The sequence below is a fragment of the Cyanistes caeruleus genome, chromosome 2 (genome assembly GCF_971803275.1).
Source record: "Cyanistes caeruleus chromosome 2, bCyaCae1.hap1.1, whole genome shotgun sequence".
Classification (NCBI taxonomy): domain Eukaryota; kingdom Metazoa; phylum Chordata; class Aves; order Passeriformes; family Paridae; genus Cyanistes; species Cyanistes caeruleus.
In genome coordinates, this window is record NC_141702.1 from 104,105,725 (window position 1) to 104,129,841 (window position 24,117).

A 24,117-nucleotide genomic window follows, 5' to 3' on the forward strand; every position below is an offset into this window, starting at 1 on the left:
CTTATCTGCAGCCTTAGGGTTGGACAGGTTTACTTCCTACAAAAGATCATCTGAGGATGGGGATATTGAAGTCACAGAATCTGAAAAGATGTGGTGAGTCAGACCATAACACCTCGGCAGTTTCAAGAAGCTTGTGGGAGCAGTGTAGTTCAGTAAAATTAACTTCCTGCCAGTGCAGTTACCGCCACTGTTTGTCCATTACCAAGTATGAAACCTGAGTAGACGGTGTCAAAAGTTCAGGTGCTGATGGGTTCAACAGGGAATAACGAGGGCTGTGGGAAAGGAAAGCAGGGAGAGGAAGGCGCAGCAGGCCCCCAGAATTAAATCAAATATATGAATTTGATAAGTAAGGGAGGGAGAGTTTCCTCTGGTTCAGCTGGATCAAAATTCTCAGCTGCCTGCTGGTGCCACATGGCCCGTGTGGAGACATAAAATTGTCTCCAGCATAGTCTATTCCTTTTCTCACTTACTGCTTTGCCTTTGCAACTCAGAAAGCTGCTGCCTTCCTCTCCTGCCCTCACTGCTCCTTCATATTCTCTGAAATATGTCCCATTACTTTTCTCCTACCATTTTTCGGGTGTCTCGGTACACTCACACGCACACACACAAACACAGTCCTTTTCCCTACCCTCCCTATACTGCTCTTAGCCCCTCATTGCCTGAGATGGAACGAAGTGCTGGTACCCAGAAGTGCCACCAAAAATGGGGAATGTGGGTCTGGATAATGTACATCCAGTGAGTGGGAAGCATTGTTGCTTACAGAGAGCTCCCTCCTTAGATTTGCTTGGCAAAGAAAGCTGCTTGTATTGCACACGGGAGACCTGACTGATGTGATGTCTGTAACACTGCTGGAAAGAAAAATCCTCTGAGCCTTTCACCATCCTTGCAGTGTGTAAGCTTGGTCTATAACTCTTGAGTGATTTTGTCTGTCTCTGCCATAGAGCATACACGTCCATCAAACTTACATAAATGTTCTTTGTAGGAATTGATATGATTAACTGATTGATGAAGTGTCATGTCCCCGTCTGTTCTGAGAAAATATGGAGGGTTTGAGAGTATTTCCTCTCTGAACTTTTTCTTACCTGAAAGCAGAAGTCCTGTTGAAATGTATTAAGACACAGTTGAACACATCTGTTTTACCTTGTCAATGATTTATGGAGAGACGTGGAGTTTTGTGCTTTGAATAATCGAGTGACAAATTAAACAAGGAAACTGCCATCCACTGAAGCAATGGGTGAGTCAAAAGATAGCCTGCATGATGGGCTGGCCTGTTCTTTCATGTCTTCCGTGGAATATTTTGCACTGAGATCTCCAGAAATTTTCTGTTGTTGCTCAATATGCTTTTTTTCCCCGCCTCCTGCTTCTACCACAGTGTTTGATAGGTTAGGACAGGCTCTTGGGGTTACGTATGCAAGGTGTACATGCACATAAATATATAGGGAGAGATAACAAATATACATTTTATGAGCAGCAGGCATCACTGCCAGTTATGCTTCGCTGTGAGAACACACCTGGCGAAGGTAGGACATTGAATGCCAAGTGCTATGTAGAGGGATTTGGTGCTGGCATTTAGCAGTTATCTCTGGGTAGAGCAGAATTAGGATTTTCCAGGGGTTTGAAGGGAGTGTAACTGTCACCATGTTAAGATGAAGCTGTCCTCTGGGATCAGATGGGGTATTAGTTACACAATGCAGCAGCTGCTGCTGTGCTGTTCTCTGGAGGTGTTGAAGGGAAATGCAAAAAGTTTGTATCAGCAAATGTGGGAAGGATGGGTGTGATATAAAGCAGCTAGATGAGCCACATCAGCTGCCCTGCATGTCACAGTTCCAGCACTTCTGCCTGCCAAGTGCTTGGCAGCACAGGCTGGTGTTTTAGCTAACCCAGATTTTGTGCATCCTTGTTCTCTCACTTTTGCTGTTTAGAGGTGGTTTGGCTGATACTTGATCGCTAAGTATTCTGTGGAGATCAGAAATTTTATCTGTCATTAGCGGGAGTTGTGGGTAGTCAGAATATCTAATGATGGGATACTTATGAAAAGGATGTTGTAACCTTAAGTGCTAAAGTATAGATCTTGAGTAAATGGCATTTTCATATTTCCACTGATTTTGATGTAGCTTGGATATTTCCACAGCAAAGGATATGTATTTTTAAATCTCAACCAGAGTCTTTAAAGGTGAATCTTTAGTCAGAGAGGTATTGCTTGAAATTCTGAAAGCTGTCCAGGCGTTTTGGCTGCAGATGTTTTGTTAAGATCAGTGGGAACAAGTTCACTGCTTGATCTTGAAAATCTCAGCACCAGAAGGTGTTCATCAACCTTTGGGCTAACAATCTAAGCACAGGAAATGCAGGGAAAGGTCATCAACCTGTCTCTATATCCATTCATTTAGTGAGAAAACATAGTTCAGTTCTTCTTTTCAGGATATTTCTATTTGCTTTAAAAGCCCACAGGAAGAGCAGAAGTCAGCCTTGAGGGTTTTTTTTTCTGAAATACAGCACTCTGTTTAATCAAAAACTAGAGGTTGTACCTGCAAGTGATGTTTTTATGCTGTTTGTTTAGAGACTAATAAAGATTAACAAAGCCTAATACACTCACACTATCATTTTGACTAATGACTACTAATTTCTGTAGCTAATGTTCTGCTGTACTACATGAATGGTTGTAAAAAATGCCCCTGCATCATTTGTTCTACTCACCCTAAAATTTATTATTTTGCATGCAAACATTTACTGCTCTGTTCCACACAATCAGGAGGAGCTCCTCAGCCCAGATTTGGATTGTCTTTGGTAAATCAGAGGAGCTGGGCTGAGCTCTGTCATCCCCAGGTTTAGAGTTCAAATTGTCCACTGTCCAAGTGTTGCCTGGTGTAAATTCTCTTGTAGATTAAGAGGCTCTCAGAGAATTAATTCATGGTCCAGTTACTTTTACAAAAAGTGAAGGATTTTCCATGGATTCTTCAGCTTCCCATTTCAAGACTTAGGGATGAGGCATTTAAGATCTTGAGAAAGCTCAGGGGAGATCACAGGGTGCTAATGCAGTGGAAAGACTCAGATCAGATGGTAAATATGCTAACTAGGGGAATGTGCAAAGAATAGAGAATCAAATCCATTTAACCTACTGGCTCATGGCTTCCCTCTAAAGCTTTTAACCTCTGTCTGCTATACTTGGCTGCTTTCCCTTAGAAATTTTAATTGCTGGAAGAGATATGCACACACTCTGCTCCACCTGTGGAGGAGGACTGATTCAGTGTGGCTCAGTACTGTGGATGAGTGGAGTACAGGAATACCTTGGCTGGTCATATACAGTTGTATCTGGTGCCCTCTCTTAGAAGGGGCTGTGGCCAGACAGCAGGCAGAAGGTTAAACACAAGGTGGAACACTTGCTGTCTGAGAAGAGACTGTTCATGACACATAAAATGTTTCATTGCATCTTTTGTTCAAAGATTTCCTAGTAATTTGGAAAAGACTTTAAAACAGAAAAAGTAGCATCATTGACTCAACACACACAGTTACAGTTGATGCCTTAAGTTCTCCAGGCATCACAGTCAGGGGTGCTGGCTGAATTTCTTGAAAATAAGACTACATATTGATGTAATTTAAGCCTTAATTTTGTTAAAGCATTGTTTTTTTCATACTATTTTTGAGTTTCAAAACCTGTATATAAAAATAAATTCTTCTTCAAATAAATGCCAGAGTGAAGTGAGAACTGGTGAAAAGTTAAAATAATTTTATCAGGCACTGTGAGTACTCTGCACACCCAAAAACCAAGTCTCAAATATTTGTTCTTCACTGTAGCTCGAAGTGTGCCAATTGCTCTCCAGTTCTTTTCCTGGGGAGCAGCAGAATGAGAAATTTTTCTTCATATATATTTTGTCTGCCTATGTAAAGTGCAGCTGGTTTCCAGGCTGTTTTTGTACTTTGTTTTTCTCTTAAATCTATCTCTGTCTGTTGCTCATGTTGTTGCAGCCATGAAGGCCAATGGCTGTAAAAAAGGAAAGGTTTGGAGGGAGCAACAGCATTTTTCATCTGGAGAAAAAGTAAGCAAGTTGTCAGGCACTTAAATTCTTTTCAGCTCTGAAATGTCTACTGTACAACAAAAATTGAATTTTCATTTCCAGTGTTATCTTTTGAAGATTTTTTTGTTTGGTTGCCCTTGAGGGTCAAGCTTTGTGGATCCCTTTAGAGTGGGTTCATAACAAATGAGGGCTCTGTGTGGTTGGACAGTACAAGCTGTGGTTGTTTGTTTTCTCACAGGGACTGCTGCTGACCTTCAGCTTCAATGGGAGTAACAACAACTGGTGGCTGAGACCAGCATCCCCGGGTGCCTGGGGCAGGGATTTTGAGTCTCAGAGCTTCCTCGGTGGGGGAGCCTTCCAAATACTGTATCATTATGGCATGTGAACCATTTCTTAAACTTTTTACCCTGGTTGATTTTTTCAGCCCACACTGTACTGATTGTGATCACCTTGTTAGTAGTGATGGAAGTGATTTGCCTACTGAGATTTTCTGTGATTTCTCCCAGCAAGGGGTGGTGCAAATGTTTAACATAGCTGCTAATATTAAAAAAAGGCCTAGGACATCTCTCTTTGGTGTTTTTAGTGAGGGGATGAGAAACATCTGTCTTGAATGTTACAAGGAAAAAAATACCTCAGCATGCAATTTCATGTGTGAATCTGTGGTGGTTCAGCAAGATGGAATGTGAACTCTTGGGGAAGATCATATCATTTTCCAAAATGAGGCAAAAAGGGCAAAATAACTATCATAGGAGTGTGAGCTGTGGCTTTCTAAAACCTAAAGTATTCCACTTTTCTGTTAGCCTTTGGTTTATCTTGCTTTTGCTTTTTTTTTCTTTTTGCTTTTTTTTTTTGGGGGGGGGGGGATGGGAAATAACTTCGTGCTAGAATGTAATTGAATAAAGACTATCATTCATATTGCAACATGTTATGAAAATGTCCTGAAGAGCCTAAAATTGTCCATAGAGAGACATAGAACAGCCATGTGTATGGCTTTAGAACTCTAGTAAAAGTCAGTGAGGTTACTAATTTTGATTTCACTCAGATCTACAGTGATATTAAAGCCTTGAAAATGCAGTGATAAGTGCTCAGTGAGAACTGGGTGAGCCCCTACTTCTCCTGGGGATGCCACTGTTCCTACCCACCCCTGCTGACTAAGAAGAAAATTTTAAAAGGCAGGATTAAATTAACTTTTTATACTTATTTTAACTATCAGGAATTCTTCTGAAAAGACACGCCTCATCTGAGAAAACCAAGAGTTTCCAGCAGAACTGTGCAGTGTGAGATTCTTCCAAAATCCTCAGTGGAAAAAAATTATCCTGGTGTTATTGGATATATCAGCATGCCTTTTCTGCTGTGCTTGAAAAAAAATAAGTCACCTGTGCCTTTAGGCAGAAGTATATTTCAAAAACACACCCCTCCTATCCAGCAGAACTACCAGGCTTTGCTGGAGTCATGCTTGAAGAACAAACACTTGTTCATAGACGACACCTTCCCTGCTCACATCAGCTCTATTGGAACAGGAGCACTGCTAAAGAAACTGCCCCAAAATTTACAGTGGAAGAGGCCACACGTAAGTGACTTTCAGTGAGTACTGTGTGTAAGAGGATGTTTACAGATGATAGCCAGCAAATAGTTTTAGCATTGAACAGACTACATTCAGACTTTAATTTAGGTGTACTTTAATGTCTCTAGGGATTACATTTATTGCATCAGGTGTCATTTTGGAAGCTGGAGTACATGGAGTCTCATAATTGCCTTTGAAGCATTTGTTGCACAAAATCATAACCAACCTTGTTCAATTTATATCCAGCAACACTTGGAGCAGGCAGGGAGAGGAGGCAAAGGGAGCAGGGAGAGTTGGTTTCCTTGTAGTCACGGCTACAGTGATCTCACTGTGATTCTGTGGTGACAGATGAGATCCTTTTCCTCACAGTTCAAGATCATGATCTTTTAGAAGATTTCTGAGTTTCTAGACAGTTCTTAGCTGTGACCCCTCTCTCCCATGGACCTCATACTGTTAGGATGCTGGAGGCTGCTACTTTCCCAGAGAGGACAGGTGCCTTATCGTTTTGCTGGGCTGTTTTTTTTTCCCTGCTTAACTGTTTAGTCTATTGCACTTCGAGTAATCTTTCCCCAGCTCTCAAGGCTGAGCTTCTATCACAGCCAGTGACTGAGCATCAGTCTGTGAGTTTGCTTTAGTTTTGGGGCCTTTGTTTTCTACTTGTGCTCACATTTCCAAGTCCTTTGCTGGAATTCTAGGCTTAAACTGAACATCACAACAAGACACCCAGGTGCAAGGGCTGGTCATAGAGCTTGTTCTCATAACAAAAGGGTAGATAACAAGTGTGGGAGGCCTGGACAGGGGTCTGGCATAGTTCGCTAAGGCCTGTTACTAGCAATGCCAGTTCTGCTCTTACTGAGCCAGTGAGCAGAGTATTGACAATCAGATCCTCCTGAAAGCACTGTATAAGATTATGTGAGAATTTCAGAATTCCTTTGTCTGTGGGAAATTCTGCCAGGTAATACTAGATAGCATCCAGCTATGTTATTTTCTAGTTGTCATATTTTGTGAGATTTAAACAATTTCCCAGTAGGATCGAGTTTCTGCAAAGAAAAGGTCAGCATGAGTCTTGGCCACTGCAAAGCCTTTCAAGTGTCTCTCCACCCCTCAAATATTGGTGGAATGGACTTGAAACCTCCTTTGTCTCTCAGTAGACTATTCTTCTGCTCTGCTATGATTGTTGGGGTGTCCTGTATACATCCAGGAGTTGGACTTGATGATCCTGATGGGTCCCTTCCAACTCAACATGTTCTGTGATTCTGTGATTCTAAAACTGCCTTGTGAAGAAGGCAGCTGTCTACTCTGGATGCCAGACTTTCTGAGAAAAGATTCTTTGAGAATGGATGCTGTGCATCCTTCAGTCCCTCTGCTGCAGAGGAGATGCTGAGATTCTGCCATTCAGCCTGCAGGCTTGTAGCTTGCTGCATCTATGACTGATGGCCTGCAAACTGAACACCCAAGATCACCAAGGGCAGGGCTTGGTGTCTAATTACTGTGACTGCCTTCTGAGGGTTTGCTGTATCTTTGCTACTGCCTGCAGGGGAAGCCAACAGTATGAAACTTAGCTTGAGCAATTTCTGGGTCATTCAAGTGAAATGTAATTTTGACACTTAGGTTATTAATTTAACACCAGAGGCACTTGTGAAGGGAAAAAAATCACCACATTATTTCCCTCTGTACAATTATTCACAGACCTATTCTTGTCACAGCAACAGGAATTCTATAGCAGCCATCAGTCTGTAGCTCAATTGTCAGTCAAGCTGTGGAAATGTCAGCCAGGTTGAGTGAAAGTTTGAACAGTTATGCTCTGCCCTCATAACCTCTTTTGGCTGGCACTTGTGTGGAGGAGCGGGACTGGCAGGTTTGAAGGATGTCTTTTCAGCATGGTTTCCATGGAAAGCCATGGTGATCATCTGAGCACCAGTGACTTATGCTGGAGATGAAATTCAGCATAGACCAAGCACAAATGTGTGCCCAGGCTTGTGTCAGGTTAGCCAGAGCACGTAACAGTAGATTTATACCTGAGCCAGAACAATTTCTGCTGGGACAAAGGACTCTCAGTATTTTAAAAGCTTTAACTTTCAAACTAAATCAGCTCATGTTACTGGCTTAACTTTGTCCTTCTTTTTTTTTTTTTTTTTTTTTCCTTTTCTTTTCTTTTCATTTTGTGCTTCCCAGGCTTTGCACAAAAGTCCCGTATTTTATGCTGCAAATAGAAAGCAGCTTGATCTCCGCCAAGGACTGGTGGGTAAGGAAAATCCTTTGTATAAATATCTAAGTATTCTTACACAGGGTAATATTTTGCATGGAAGTTTGAATGTATAAAACTTGGCATGGAAATAGAAGGTATCCATCTCCTCTCTCCACTTGGCATGGTGTGGATGAAACAATCATTTACTGGCGTAGGCTCAGTAAATAAGCTGGCAAGCTTTGAGATGGGATTTGAGGCATGAGAAGTGTCTCCACAAGCTGAAATCACCACTGTGTGTTGTTTCTGCCCATGCTAATAGGAAGTGATCCTGTGCTCTTACTGGTCTTGTGCTGTTGCTGCTTGACAATTGAACAGAGACCACAAAAGGACTTTATATTTGTACCTAATGCTCAGTGTGAGTGTATTCCCTTCTCAGCCTTACAGTTAGAAAAATAATTTTATGCCTGTGTTGCCTAAAATAAAATACTATATTGCCATCTGAAAAACAGGTAAAGGTGGGACTAAATTAGTTTTTAAGTGCTTTATGTCCTTAAAACCATAGTTTGCTAATTACAGTCCTGCATGTTAGATCCACTGGAAATTATTTTCTTTTCTGAAAAGCTAATGTTTTCAAAGAAAAATGAAAAAGGTGTTGTTTGGTTTTTTTTTAATAGTGTGCCTTTATAGAGAACAGAAAAAACCTCACACAATGTCAGTAAAACACAGAATGTTTCTATTGACAGTTATTGCTTGCTAAATTTCTTATTTAACCAAACAGTATCCAAATGAAAATATCATGAGAGAATAATTATAAACCAATCACAGTTTGGTTAAGTAAAGAACATGTCTAGATCATCTAATTTTGTGTGTATGATTTGCTATAATTGTAAAGACATCAGCACAACAGCTCTTCTGCCGGGATCTTGGTGGTGTTGCTGAACTTGGCTGAGAGCTCTCACTTTCCAGCCAACTGCATGTGTCCGTTTGTCTTGGCACAGAGAACTGCTGGTTCCTGGCGGCCCTGGAAGCCCTGACGTTCCACCAGGACATCTTGGCTGCAGTTGTGCCACAAAACCAGAGCTTTGAGAGGAAATATGCGGGCATTTTCCACTTCCGGGTACAGCTGCTCCCCCAGATTGCAGGACACCCTCAGATATCCTCTGCTATGTTTTTGTGTCACACCCTTAGATAATTTGTACGTGATTCCCTTCGGTCAGGGGCAAGTGGCCAGAGGGTATCCCAGTTTGGAGAGGAGCCCATCACCCCTCCCACAAAGTAGTGCAGGCAGTGAATCAAGCCACTGAGGAAACACCTCTGCTTGGCTGCTCTCTCCAGCTGCGTCCTGTCCATGTTTTAACGCAGACAAAACTCTTTTTCAAGAGTGGCAACCGTCAGCAGGACCTGAGCACATCAGCTCCAATCTTCTTCCCCTTTGTCCATCTCTTGGTACAAATCTGCTACCCTGCAAATTAGGAATTCCTTCCCCAGAAGTCCACCTGTGGCTGATTTCCCTGGTTACTCCTTTTACACCTGATGCATGCTTTGTTTTCTCCTCTGGCCAGGTGGGGTTGAGGAGCTGGCTCTGTGAGTGAGTCAGCACATCACACTGACCCACAGCAGCTTGTTCCGTGCCCACAGCTAGGCTGTCTTGCCTTTCCTGTTGTTTCAAGGGGAGGTCCCTTCCAAGGGAAACATCAGCTCATTCCTTTCCCCTGACAGTTCTGGCACTTTGGGGAATGGATTGACGTGGTGGTTGATGATCGCCTGCCGGTGAATGAGGCGGGGGAGCTGCTCTTTGTTTCCTCAGTCTATAAGAACGTGTTTTGGGGAGCCCTTCTGGAGAAGGCATATGCTAAGTAAGTGACTCATTTCAAGTTATGCAAATAGTCTCTCTAAAATATGTTGGTTGGTGCCTACGCAGTTTGTTCTTGTTTATAAATGCATCTTCTAGGCCTTGCTACATTTGGAGTGTAGTAGATGGCTCTCATCTTTCTATTATCGCACATAAAAGCTGCCATTGCAGTAGCTGTTATCAAACCAGGCCCTTGAGTTTAAATCCAAGGGTTTAGGTGTGAAAACAGCCCTATTGTGGTGGGTTATTCTCTGAGTGTTATCACTGTTTGCAGTGTATTGGCTGAGGCTGATACCTTCCTTGTAAATACCACAGAGGAGTAGAACACCACAGATACACATTTTCGAATGTGAATAATTTCCAAGGCCTCCTTTAATGTATTATCAGTGTAAGAAACCTCCAAGGATTTTAATTTTGAAGGTCTGCTGAAGCATTGCACTTTGTTTTGGCAGATGTTTTTGTGGCTTCTCTCCAGGGTGTTTTGTCTAGAGTTGTAGTATCAGCACAAAGAAGAAAGCAGCAAGGCCTAACTGATGGAGTTCGTTAATATTTGGCTGAAATAGTCTTTGCAGAGCAGGGAAAAATAGTTAACACTGAGAGAAGGATCACACAAAGGTGAGAATGTTCAGTTATTTTCATTTGGTGTTAGTGTTAGAATGAAAAGACTGGGCCAAGTTGCACTGGAGTGATAAAATCAGATTGGAGACTGAGCTCTCAAGACAGCATCTCTCAATGCACTATATCTTAGATACAGCACAATGCCTGGTGATAAATTCAGGCAACATTCTCTAAGGCAGAGTTATCAAAGAGTCGTGATGGGCATGTTCTCATTACAGTGCAGGGATGACAGTGAGTGAAGAATCCCTTTCAGACTATGGCCAATCTTGGAGGCAATTTTGTAGATTCTCCTCTTCCCAAATGCCAAAAATTCCCTTAAAATTAAACATGAGTTACAGCCCTCCTTTTGCTTTTTGCACACTTTTTTTTAATGTTTTCATTGGCAAGCTGTTCTCAACTTGTCATCTGTGACTATAACCCAAAGAATATATTGATGTCTTTTTTTGCTAGACTGTATGGCTCCTATGAAGATCTGCAGATTGGGCAAGTTTCAGAAGCCTTGGTGGATTTTACAGGGGGTGTCAATACAAGGATCAAGCTTGCAGAAGCTCCTCCTGATCTGTGGGATATCCTGACAAGAGCCACCTACAGCAGATCTCTCATGGGTTGTCAAACACACTTAGGGGTGAGTTTGGAGGGACATCAAATGACTTTATAAATAAAAACCTTTCCAGACCCATTTCCCTCTTCTCAGCTAGTCATTGTGACTCAAAACATGTCAAAGCTGCCACACATGGCTTTCTGTAGAAGTCACATCTTCATGTTAAACTTTGCTCATGGCTTGAGTCCCTGATGCTCTCAGCTCTCTGTTATTATGTTTAGGACCTGGTTTATCTATGAAAGCAATTCTATTAAATAGGGACCTACTGAATTTTCCCATTTTTATTAAATAAATTTTCCATTTTTACAGATGGTGCAGTGAGGTACAGACACACATGGAATAAAGTTATAGCTAAGGTAGAGAGGTGGGTCTTTCAGAACATGCATTAAAGTCTTGGCTTCCAAGCTTTATGCTACCACCTCAACTGTTGGGAAACTACTTTTCTGAAAATCAAAACCTAACTTCCTGGACTTCCTTAAAGTGAGATGGTCTCTGAATGAAGATCAGAGCTGAAGATCCACAATTGAGGAAGGGCCATTAACAATCAGCCTTCCAATTCCAAGCATACTGAAAAATCTGGATTTAGGAGCTTCTATTTATTTATTTATTTATTTATTTTTCAGTTCTCCATTTGCTTTGAAAGCCATTGCTTACAGGAGTACAGGTCTCTGGTATTGCTGTATGAGTAGGGATAAAGGCTTGTTCTCCTTCTGTTTCTCTTTCCTGTATACAGACAACAAAGGTCCTGAAGAATGGGCTTGTTGCTGGCCATGCCTATACAGTAACTGGTATTAGAAAGGTAAGACCAGCCCAAATGTCCTGGGTCCAGGTTAATTTGGATATTAGCAATTTTTATTGCATTCATGGGTTCGCCCATTGATCAGAGTAACTACAATGTCTCCTCCCCAATACTCTGTTCTTAGTCTAAGGCTGAAAGAGACTGTGGGCTTTGTTAAGACTCACATTTAAAGTGTGTCCGTTGTAATTTGGAGGCCTTGATGTAAAGGACAATTGTTATGGATCAGTGTATCTCTAAGGGTGGGAATGATTCACAAGACTCTGCTGAGACCATCACCTAGAAATGCACCTTAGCTGTTAAGTATGAAAGGACTGGCCTTTGGGGCTGCTGGGAGGATGTGCTGAAACTTGGGGATGTGCTTTTTACTTGGCGTAAAAAGACTTCCTCTGAAGACAGTAGAGAAGCCATAGAGAAGCAAAGGTCAAAATATGAAAAACTGCAGATGGAAATGTGAGTCAGGGGAGGACTAAGGGAACTGAACTGTGCTCCTGTGCAGACAGTGCAGGGAGACCCCACTAATCTACAGAAAAATTGCTGGGAGTCCCCTTAGGATATTTGTCTAGAGGTAAAGGACTTGAAATAATACGTTCCAAAGAGTAGCTTTTTCATCCTGAATTGGTGGATTACTGTCTTGTCCAGCTTCAAAAGGAGGTTGACAAGGATGGCAAAGACTATGTGGAGCTTTGGACATTTTGGTGAAAGCATGTTCAGTATCTTTAGCAGGAGATACTAGGAAGGGCAGAAGAGATGAGCTGGATGAGGCACATCTGTGCCTCCCACAGGAGGAGGAGCAGGAGTTACGTGTGGAATTTTTCAAAAACATGTCTGTCAGTCTGGCTCCTCTGGTGAGATGAAGAGCCAGGCAGCCTTAAGGGAATGACCAACTATATGGAAACAGTGTGAAGTCAGCTGTTCTGCTGTGCGCTGTCGACAAAGCCCCTAACTGGCCTGGTTCCCTCTATTCCCACCATGGCATCCCAGTTCAGGAGGCATTAACCTGTGTGGGCACCCACGGCGGGCTGCATTGTGCTGTGTCATTGCACTGGGGTAGGACTTGGCTTTCACATGAGTACAAAATGAACAGATGTAGGAAAGGAAGAGGAATTTACAGTCAAGCCTTTATATTAGGAATCTGTCATGTCTCTAGTTTCAGTTTAGAATGTAAGATGAAGCACCTTAATCTCTTTGTTGTTGGCATTCAGAGTTACATGTTCAAATATTTTTATCATCATACTTGCTGGCATCTATGAGAACAAACAAAATTGTTATTAATATCTGACATAGTACAATGATATAAACCAGATGAGAACTGCCGAGACTTTGATAAACAGAATGTTACTGTTTTCTGCAGGTGACCTGTCAATATGGACCTGAAAACTTAGTGAGACTGAGAAATCCATGGGGAAAAATTGAGTGGAAAGGAGACTGGAGTGACAGGTGAGTTTAAAAAAGGAAAGGTGTGACACTGAGCGGAGGACAGGTTTCTTGGAGGAAAGATGCTGCCATCTTCAGGCATGAATTAATGTTGAGGGCAGCAGTAAGATAACAGTTGCTTGCACAGACCTTCTGGTGTCAAAGCAGTGACTCCATAGATTTATATGTCTCCAACAGACAGTGCTGCACTTCACACATGCAGCCTCAATCAGATCAGTTCTACTTTTCCTTTTACTGAATGCCAGAGGAAACACAATAGGAACATGAGATGCTGACCACCTTGCTGTGATGTGGAGAGCATACAAAGGGACAGATAGCTGTGCAGGAGACCCTAAAAAACAAAACCCCCATGTTTCAGGACATAGTCCTTTTTCATGGGAGGGCACAGAAAGAATCTTCCACAGGCTGCAAAGTGTTGGAATTGGGTAACTAGGAAGGAGTCCTCTGTCCTGGCTGCTTGGGGAAGTACAGTTGGGCATGAGATCAGAGGAAACAACTAGTGTGGTAAATGGGCTCTATATTTGCATCTACCTGATTTTTGGGTTGTTTTTTTGTTTTTGTTTTTTTGGGTTTTTTTGGGTTTTTTTTTGGTTGGGACCCATGAAAGACAGTGGTTTGCATTCTAGACCATGGGCAACTGTAAATTTGTGTACTGTTTCTCTTTGAAGTGGAGCATGTTTCTTGCTTCCAAGCTTCACTTTATTCCCTGCACAGGCTGTTTGCTGAGGCTCAGGGCATAGAAAGGAGGGAAGAGTACAGAGGTCACTGGGAATGTGAATGGCTTTCACCTTGTCTGCAGAGCAGTAACTTCTCTGATGCGTGTCTGTCACATAATGACAGCACACCAGCTGTTCTGTTGAGGAGCATAATGAGCAACATACTGCAGGCCTGCCTTTGAAACGACTCCCAGCTGCCTCTTGTGCTGTCCTAGTCATTCATTCATTATGCCAAACACTCTTCCTATTATGTCTCCTTTGACAGAAAATTAACCAATAAAGCAGGTCTAGATTTTTATATTTTAAGTACTTGGAAGCTGTGTGTTCAAGCAAAGGGACTGGCTGATGGAAATGGAACATTTCTGGCTTCTGCTGGAGAAAACTGGAGCCATGTACCTACATCTCATGGTGGTCGTGCAGAGTCTGGTGTGGCTGAAGGCATAGTGGGGGATAAGCATGGAGATATGTAGAAACAGGGATCTGGCCTCTTTTTATACAGGAAGGTTATGTCATCTGCCTCTAATCTATGGCCACATTTGGTTAGTCACCTCATGTTTTTCCCCTTAGCTCTTATAAGTGGGAGCTGCTGAGCCCGAAGGAGAAGATTTTGCTAAGAAAAAAGAAGGAAGATGGAGAATTCTGGTAATGGCATAGTCTTGCTTCTCCCCTCTCCACCAGTAGCCCTGGGACTGCACCTGGAGCTGAAGCAGCACATTGCCTCTTAGGCCAAGGCATAGGTGATGAGCTTTATAGCAGCCCATGCTCCTCTCAGCTTGATGCCATGAGTGAAGCCGTGGCTGTGCAGACATGGAATACACTGTTCTTCAATGCAGGAATGAGGGAGAAGCAGGACATTGCTAGGTCTCCTGAGACTACTGGAGATAAAGGGCAGTCCCAGCAGCTTTTGTCCTAACTTATTTATTTATTTATTATTTTTTTTAACATAGCTTCGGGAAGATCTTTGCCTGTTTGTCTGCGGTTTCTCCACAGCTTTTGCCACAAGGCGGCAATGTTGTTGCCCCTGTAATTTCACTGCACTTCCTTTGCTGGCAGTATTGTTTTATTCTCTGTTCTGCTGTCCTTTGCTGAAGTTTTAGTCGTGCATTAGCTACTCCTAGATGCTGCTGTGAAAGCAGACGCTCTCTTCTTTACTGCCTAATAAAATATGAGCATTACCATATGTAACACAGAATGGTGCAGCTTCTAAGTTCCCTGCTCCCTTTTCTTTCCATTTTATGAGCCATATGGACTAAACTAAACTGCTGACAGGATGTCTCTTGGCACTCTTTTCCCAGGATGTCTCTGCGAGATTTTAAGATTCATTTTGTAGATCTGGTGATCTGTAAATTAACTCCAGACCTGATGAGCCAGGAAGATGGGAAAAAGTGGATGTACTCCTTGAAGAGTGGGAGATGGGTTAAAGGAAGTACAGCAGGAGGAAGTCTGGGATTCTGTAATGGTGAGGGGTGCTCTTTTGGATAACTCTGACTTTTGGATACTCTGCTGACTCAGTTATCAGCTCCTTATAACCTCTTATAAAACTGATAACAGAAAAGAGTGCTTCCTGTTTCAGCCTCCGCACAAACATCAGAATTAAGCAGCTGAAGGACTTTGGCTTCTGATATCACAGAAGATGCACTGCTTGAAAACATAGGGCAGTGGGCTGATTATAGCATGAAATAAGCCTTAGGATCCCAGGATCAATGCCAGCACTGATCTACTCTAGGGCATTAAACTTGTCTGTTAAAATTTGCATCCTCAGCACCTCCAGGGAGTGTGTTTTAAGTAAAGTGAATAAAATAGTGGCTCAGCTCTTTTGGAAGCAGAGCAGGTGAAGTCTAAACTCAGCTAGTCCATACACCAGGGGTGAGAGAGGAGTAGTGATACATTTATAAACAAAATAAGCTCTTAGTTGCATATAAGCAGAGTTATAGCTCCTTGTTCCTGGGTCTTTGTCCTGTCTTAGATAGTAGTTGCACTGCTAAACTTGTAAACTGCACCTTAAAATCAAATTCCTGTGGGGTCTGGAGGTCAAGACAACCTGTGACCTATTCAGTCCAATGCCAGTCATCATGTGGGAAGCTGGAAATCAATTTTGTGATGGAAAATGACATCAAAATGTTTTTCTTGTTTTGTTTAGGCAACTTTTGGATGAACCCTCAGTACTGGCTGAATGTGTTGCCAGCTGAAGACAGTAAGAAAAGCCCAAGTACATGCAACGTGGTTATATCCCTCATGCAGAAACACAGCACCAAACACCGGAACCGAGCCCCTCACCTTTTCATTGGATTTTTACTCTATAAGGTGCAAATCGCTTTGCTTTTCTTGCTGTCACCAAACAGGAGAACTTCCAGCCCCTGTAGATTGTAGTGTTCTGCAGACCAAGAGCTCTTGTTGTTTGCAGGGTGACCTCTGCTCTTTCTTTCTGCCTGTGCCCAGTCTCTTCACACATCAGGCGTAGGCTCCCTCGGGCTCTGTGTCCCCCTTGCTGCCTCTCCAGCATGCTCTGTGTCACCCTGCAGAGCAGTGAGAAGTGCCTTTTGCTTCAAAGCACATTGGGATTTATTTTGCTGCCTCTGAGAGTATGTGCAATAGCTGGAAGAGGGTGCCAGTAACTTACCTTGGGGCAGGAAGATCTCTGCCCTCAGGTGATTTCCAACCATGGTAAAATTTGGTCTAAAAAGTGTTCCTAATATGATGTGGAAGCTGCTCATGTATGCATACTGCTATGGAAGTTGATATCAGTAGGAGTGAGTTTCCTACCTTCAATTCTCTGCTTATCTGAGTACCTTGAGAGCCACTCTCCTCCCTTGAACAGAGCCACAGGTCTTGTTGCTTCTGTGAGCTTGCACAGTTACGGAGTTGTGACTGTGGGAAAGGGTTTTTGGGTGGAGGGAGTGAGGTTTCTGAAGGCAAAGACCCCATATAGATGTATGTAGCTGCTCTGCTTCCCAGGAATGACTTGGCTGTGTTTTGTGAGACAGAGGTCCTGACTGACTGATGCTCTGTTTCTTTTCTTCCTGCAGGTGGGCCTACAGGTGAGTCACTTGTCACCACTGCTGGCTGTTCTCTGGGGGACCTGGGCTGGTGCAGCTGTTAAGACAATGCTGAATGTGGTGTGTTTGCCTTTGTTCCTTGGCTGATGGTATTTAAATTCAGTGAGGCACCACAGCAAGGCACTACTAATGCAGAACCATCCTCTGACTCTACTGAACAGCAGCCATATCAGGAGAGCTCATTGGCCTTGAGAGTGGGCGTTAGTTGTTCAGCTTCTGTCCTGGGTCTTCAAAGGTATTAGAAGTAGCATCAACCTTTACCTGATGAGCATTTCATCCCTGTTGCAGTTGTGGGATGGTGCCCCAGTTCCTGGCTGTGTCGTGGAAATCAGAGATGCCTTTCTCCTGCCTTTCAGTCTTAGCATGAGGTGGGAAAAGAGCCTGTGCCTCATGCAAGTCAAAGATCTCCTAGGGACCTCAGGTTCCTGGTTGTCTGATGGTACAGGTGTTTTCAGCTTCTTCAGGTCAGCTGTATTTCTAGCATTTTTTTTTTTATCTAAGAGCCTTTGGGACAGAAGAAAGATCCCTGCAAGTTAAATCCTGATGTAAGTCCCAATTTTGGCCTTGACCTCAGGGGGTTATTTAAAACAGGGAAAGATTTGGCTCATTTTATCTTTAAAGGGCATATCTTCCACTCTGTTACTACTCAAATGAGAGTACACCTCTTAAATTATAACTTTTGCTGGCAAAGAACTAGTTTGGGTATATGGTTAGGGCAGCACAATTGTGTTCCTAGTTACTGTAGACTCAGCCTGGTAACCATGGGGTAAGATGCCACTCCTTCCTGACTTAAATTTATCTTGGGCACTATCAGGGTTGCCTTCAGGATAAACTTTCTGGCAGAGGGGGTCTGAGCATGGCCCTAGCACAATGCTCTGCCACACCTGAGTGGGAATGTGGCAGCCAGGACTTCAATTTCAGGATTGTAGTGGTTGCCAAGATCAATACGGAGAGATGGCAAGCTGCGAGCATCTAAGGTATTGGAACTGCTGTCAACAGAGTATTGACTGGAATATAAAACTTTGAATTTAACATAAGGGGCATGAGGAGGAGTAACCCTGAACCCTTCATAAGAAAGATTGCTCTATTAGTAAGAAAAATACAGGCAAAGGAAGAGGAATAGCATCTCCCCGTGAGGCTGCAGAGTAAAATGGCTAAATGTTTTGAGGAACAGCCAAGATCAGAAGGTGACAGTAGTTTTAGCTAGCAGGATTATTTATTTGGCTTGTGTACTGGGCACTCAGTGGCATTAAAATTAGTTCCATGTTGCCTGGATCAACACTTTATCCATCATCCTGTGGCAGAAAAGGGCCTGCAGAGCAAAGAGTGCCAGACAGATCAAGGACACTTGCATGAAGTCAGGACAAGGGCTAAGGTTGCTTGTGCAGTATGCTCAGGTCACAAGTGTTCTGAAAAATCCTTTGTTACCAGATCCCTAGTGCAAAGGACAAGCTGGGGACAAAGTATATGGTCCCTGTGGGAAAAGAGGTGCTCTGGCTAGTGAAGGGCAGTCTCTAGAGCAGTTCCTGCCTGCAGTCATTTTGACCCATATGGCAAAAACTTCTGCAGAAGCCACGTTGACAGGAATAGCTTCTCGTCCCCAGTTGTTGCTGCTGTTACTTACAAGTAGTGTAAGGGTTTTTTTATAAGTTGAAGGAAGCCCAGTCTTTTGTCATATTAGTGTTGGGCAAGGGTGCTGCATAGTGAGAACTGCCGTGTCCTGGCAACAGACAGAGTACTCTGGGCTCTGTTACCTGCTTGTGCTCTAAAACAGGTTGAGATGTGAAGAAAGGCTGGCTGTGCCCTGCCCATGAATCCTCCACATGCCTTTTGCCCATGTGATCAGCTGGGGCAGAACACAATTCTCTTGCCTTTCTTCTCTGAACAGTACCAGGAGAGCAACAGAAAGCTACCCCCAGGTTTCTTCACCCGACATCAGCCTGTGAACAAGCACCAGGTTTTCCTTGATGAGCGGGAAGTGACTCATGACTTCCATCTGGAGCCTTGTGTCTACGTGATTGTCCCATCCACCCTGGAGCCTCAGCAAGAGTCTGAGTTCATCCTGCGGGTCTTCTCCAGGAAGCACGTTCTTCGGTGAGATGCTGCTGCCACTCTGCCAGCACCAAATTCCCTGGGGAAGTCTGGTCTTTCTAGTCTAATGGGGGCAGCATAAAGACTTAACTCTGAAAAAAGCAGCACAACCTCTTTCAGAGAAGCTGGCTCTGGATTTCTCCTGCTGCAGTATTCTCAATGGTTGGAGCACTGGTTTTGGCCTTACCCTTTCAAAAAGTCTGAGCTAGGCCCACTCAATCCTTGCAGCATGCTCATGTTTGAGACTGTGAGAAGGATAAGAGCTCTTTAGCTTTTTAGCTCCATTAGTTTCCCAGGAGTTCCCTGCTGGCAAAGCTAGGATGGTTACTTGTACAGAAATGGTGCTTTGGATACTTCAAATGACAGCAGCTTTTGGGGTTCTGCATGGATATGAGGCCTTGCCTTACTGCAGCTGTAACAGCAGAGAATAAAACACAGCAAAAGCAGCTTGGGGCCCCATCTGGGGAAGGGGAATGACACCTGTGGTGAGACCAACACACAACTCAGATCTGTCCTTAATGTGTCTGCTTTTCTGCATCTCCAGGGAAATGGGTGGGAACACGAGCTTCACCCTCTCTAAGGTGAGTGGGTGTGAGGGGAGTAGGGGGTCTGTGGTTCAATCAACAGCTCTGAATGTTGGATTTTTACTGTTGCTCTGCCCTAGAGGAGGGGCTGAGTGAGAATGTCAATGCTTGTGTTGCAGCACTTGATAGCACAGCTTGGGTTTACAGACAGAATCCTTTGGACCAAGGGGACAGATGCAATCAAATATGGGGGACAGGCAAAACTTTAGACAGCTTAGTTGTCCTTTTTGCAAACCTCTTTTAATGACATCATCTTACTTGCTCTGTGGTCTTTCCTGTTCATAGCTTTTTGGATACTTGTGGTCCATTCTTCCACTTCTACCCATCCCTTTCATGCCATGAATGTTTTGAAGACATTATGGGACCTTCGTAGTGCTATTGTCATGCAATGGCCTAAAGGTTATTTTCAAAAGAATTGTGCATGCACATCTGCAGCTTGTGCTAGGGAATTTATAGCATAGTCTGTTCCCCTGGCATAAACAGGGCCTTTCCTGCTTTCATCTCCTCTGTTGGGCTATATAAAGGATTACAGAGACCCTTCTCTCTTCTTGGCACAGCGTGAGCCCTGTGCTTCACACAGCTTGGGTTGGGGTGAGGGCAATGTTTCTCCCCACTAAATGTCATCTGAATATTTCTCTCCAAGAAATAGCAGTTCTGTGATGTAGGGAAGTATCTTAGCAGTGGGCTGTGTTAGTGATGTAACACTGATTGCAGTGGTGGGCAGAGGGTGGAAAGGGCAAGGAATGGAATGCCATTCTGGGAAAGCATCTTTAATAACTTGGTTGACAGTATTTTTCTTCTGCAAGTTAATGATTTTTTTTTTTGATACCTTAAAGGAAATTGTTGATAGATATGAAGGCAAGATTTGGGAGGATTTCTTCACAAAGCATTTTGAACAGGTAAGTGCTTGCATGAGTAAACTCCTCCAGAGCTATTACGTAGCTCTGTGAGAGTAAAAGCATGTGGATGTTCAAGGGAGCTCTGTGGATGTGTGGGGAGCAGAGAGGGGCTATGGAGGTTGCAGTCTGTACAGTGATGACTCCACACAGCAAATTTGCCTGTGAAGCTTAGCAATGTGAGAGCATTGAGACAGGCACTCTTCTCTGCACAACAGGATGTCAATGCCTGGAACTTAATGTGGGTGTGACAGTAGGCTCAAAAGGTATTAGCAAACTGATGGACAGAACATCCATAAACAAATGCTAAAAGACTGAACATGGATGTACCCTCTAAGTTAATTTTTCCAACAGTGAAACAGCAGAATGGACTACCTGGTTAGAAGCTGACTAGGCTCATGTGCTCTTCCTAATCATTTCCTGTTGCCTGTATTGGGGACAAAGTGATGGGCTGTGTGGATCCATCCTACCCTTTGGGGCATTCTTACATTCATTGGGAAAAGTTACCTATTAGAGAACACTCCTGAAATATTGAACCTTCAATACATCATTCATCACAGTTGGATGGCAGCTAACCTGCTTTGAGAGGTGAAATAGATATTGGGTGTCCCATCATCTTTTCCCCCTAATTTTCCTAGTGAAATATAATCCTTACTGTGAAAGATTCTCTTTAGTGATTTCTCTGGCCTGATTTGGGATGGAGCTGACCATCAGGGGTCTCACTGACTGTGGTGACAGATGCAGGTGTTTCACCTTTCAGAAAAGGTCACTGCATTTATTTAGCATCACACCCTGTATTTGGCAAACACAATTTCACAAAAATAAATTTTCACTTTTAAGAGAATATTTTGAAGGAAGCTGTTTCTTAAAACAAGGAATGCTTTCACTTTTTGCCCCTTGTTTTAAGATTTTGGTTTTGAGAACGGCGTGGCTTTGATGTGTTAGAAATGGCCACATACTGTGAGGTGCTGGTCCTTTGCTGTCAGGATGTCCAAGTACACACAGAGGCAGAGGGAGTTACTGCCATTTCTGAAGGCTTTACCCTGCCATGTCTCAATGATCTGAAAGCAGGCTTTTATTTTTGAAGAGTGACATATAAAAAAATCGTTCAAACAAAAGATTGTCACAGCTTCTAAAAGATCTGTAAACTTTAGTATGACAAGAGAGAGGGGGAGTCTCTGCTTTGAAAAGTTTGGGGAGAACTATTCCAAAGTTTTCTTGTTTTTTTTTGTTGTGTTTGTTGTTTTGGATTTTTTGGTTGTTGGGGTTTTTTGTTTTTTTTTTTTTTTTTTTTTTCTTTTTTTGTGGTTTGTTTTCCCGTATGGTGTTTTTTTTTGGGGGGGGTGGGGGAATTGCTTGTTTGTAAATGATAAAAGGGGAATGTTTGAAGCAGGTCTCTTGACAGTGTGCTTGATGGGACAGATGGCACCAGGGCTGAAAGGTTAATGGCCTGCACCCTCACTCAGTGGAAAACTGCACTACTGCATTGATCTGTGTTGGAGCCCTGAGAACTTAGCCCAGAGCACACTGCAGCTCTTGCAGGCTCAGAATCTTGTCATATTCAAAGGGTGTATTTTCTGTTGATTTTCACAGTGGCTGGAGTGGGGCCAGAAAAGCAGAGAATGAAGATGGGACATGCTAGGAAAACAAAAGAGGGAGAAAAGTGATTTAATACTTAGAATAAAAAAAAAATTAATTCTCTTCCATATCACAGAATCCTGAAATAAATGCTGTTCAGCTCCAGAGGATCTTGAATAATATATATTGGAGAAGTAAGTGCTGAGAAATAATGTTTCTGTAAAATAAGCCCTCTCAGAGAAAAGCCTCAGTTCTTGTATCTATTTCTTGAATTCTGGGAAGAGAAACTGGCTTCAATCTGACAGAACTGACTCTTCTGATGCCATGTTAGATTTCCAGAGCAAAAGGATTTGCTGGGCTGTGAATCAGCATGGCAGAAATTTTATAAGCAGTGCTAATCTAGTTTGAATTTCAACAACTGAAAGAATGAGGGGGGAGAACAAGCATGGATGCAGATTCTTAATTTGGCCTCCAAACCCAGACCTGAGCTTTGATTCTGAAATTGTACCTCATTTCACCCTGTGCCACCTCCTCAGTCTCTGCAGCACCAAACTAGAAGACGTGGAAAGCTTAGTCTGTAGGAATTTGTGTGGTGAAGAAGGGTCTTGTTGTTACTTTCATGTGCCTGATCCATGCTGCTGTTTCTATTTACTCTTCCCTGCTGTGCATGCACAGGGCTCCTTGCTCTGTGTTTGGGGGACAGGATGAGGTGCAGGTGGCCTCTGTAACCCATGCTTGTGAGAGCCAGGTGAGCCCCGGGCTTGCCTCTCTTGTGTGTGACATCCACTCTGCTGGGGGCAGCCCAAAGCATTCCACAGGCTCATAATTTGGGCCTTAGTAACAAACAACATTACCTGGACAGCAGTGAGGCATTGCAGTGGCTGTTCTCTCTGAACAGTGACAATGAAATTACAGATGTAATGATGAATCCAGATTTTCTTCCCAGTTTCTTCACTGGTAACAATCAATATGCAATACAGAAAATACTGTGTCCAGCCATTACAAGCAAAAAAGAAGATGATCAAAAGAGTGATGTGATGCCTTTTTCACTTAAACTGTATTTGATATTACTCTCTTTTCTACAAAGGTGGACAAGAAAAGTTCTTCTGTCTTTGTAAACTGACCCACCAGGTGCTGCCTTATCTGTGAGAAAATGATATTGAACAGCGAGTCTTTACTTTTCATAAATTATTGATTTTAAGAATTATTTAAATATCATTATGGTACTTGGTTCGTATTTACTAATCAGGGCTATTACAATATTAAAATTATTAAAGTATCTTGACTTTCTGCAGGGAAGGGATTGGTGAATTATGATTCTGTCGCTTACTCAGTGGAAGGCACAGACTAACTGTAATCATGATTTGTAGTGAGATTAGAGCTGATTTCTGTTACTCTTCATGTAACTTATATATGAACCAGGAATGCTAAGCTTTGAGGCAGCATCTCATGTTTTCAGCAGTGCCTGTACTTTTAATTAAATTAACAGAGCTGGCAATGTGTCTGTGAAAGAGAGAGAGAGAGAGAGACAGAGATGCTTAGTACAAGGGTTTCAATTAATCTGCAGTGCTGTTCCCCAAAGCTCTTCAGGTCAAGTGACTTTGCTCAAGGTCACGCAGTAAATTCTGTTTGGGATTAGAGCTTTGGATGTCCTTTTCCTTCCATTTTCTCTAATAGCTGGAGATAGTGTACCATATTTCATTCTATATTACATGCCTGCAGGGAGCTCATATTGGATTTTCTGAGACTAGTAGAATCCATCCTGTTGCCTCATATTTTTATCATCATAAATGATACATCTTCTCAAGTGGGAGTAAAGTTTCACAAAGGCTTTGGGGCCTGAGCCCTCTCAAGTAAGGGGGAATTTTGTGAGAGTCCATTTTTCTGAGAGATGTCCAATGACTCCCCAAAACAATTTTTTTTTTTCTCTCCAGATTTCCAGAGTTTTCACCTGAATTTCAGTCTGGATTCCTGCCAGGGTATCTTGGCACTCCTGGATGTATCCTTGTCATGAGTGATACTTTTGACTCATATAATACTTTACCAGAGCATTATTTCTTAGGCCAGTCTGAGTGTTACTGTGATTTCTTTACCACCAGGACATGACCCTGCTTATTGAACTTCTCA

The 24,117-nt window shown here is 42.9% G+C and overlaps 1 protein-coding gene across 1 annotated transcript in view; it reads left to right on the plus strand.

Moving 5' to 3' along the window:
- CAPN14 (calpain 14) overlaps positions 1 to 24,117 on the plus strand; it is a 32,358-nt gene that overhangs the window by 2,861 nt on the left and 5,380 nt on the right. The window contains exons 3-20 of the mRNA XM_086871012.1: positions 12 to 93; positions 983 to 1,234; positions 5,227 to 5,583; positions 7,753 to 7,822; positions 8,764 to 8,882; positions 9,485 to 9,621; positions 10,686 to 10,860; positions 11,570 to 11,635; positions 12,987 to 13,072; positions 14,353 to 14,427; positions 15,081 to 15,244; positions 15,926 to 16,089; positions 16,812 to 16,823; positions 18,730 to 18,935; positions 19,477 to 19,513; positions 20,353 to 20,415; positions 22,127 to 22,184; positions 23,925 to 23,989. Of these exons, the coding sequence (XP_086727138.1) occupies positions 5,353 to 5,583; positions 7,753 to 7,822; positions 8,764 to 8,882; positions 9,485 to 9,621; positions 10,686 to 10,860; positions 11,570 to 11,635; positions 12,987 to 13,072; positions 14,353 to 14,427; positions 15,081 to 15,244; positions 15,926 to 16,089; positions 16,812 to 16,823; positions 18,730 to 18,935; positions 19,477 to 19,513; positions 20,353 to 20,415; positions 22,127 to 22,184; positions 23,925 to 23,989 (1,728 nt within the window). The 5' untranslated portion in view covers positions 12 to 93; positions 983 to 1,234; positions 5,227 to 5,352. The remainder of the gene's footprint in view (positions 1 to 11; positions 94 to 982; positions 1,235 to 5,226; positions 5,584 to 7,752; positions 7,823 to 8,763; positions 8,883 to 9,484; positions 9,622 to 10,685; positions 10,861 to 11,569; positions 11,636 to 12,986; positions 13,073 to 14,352; positions 14,428 to 15,080; positions 15,245 to 15,925; positions 16,090 to 16,811; positions 16,824 to 18,729; positions 18,936 to 19,476; positions 19,514 to 20,352; positions 20,416 to 22,126; positions 22,185 to 23,924; positions 23,990 to 24,117) is intronic.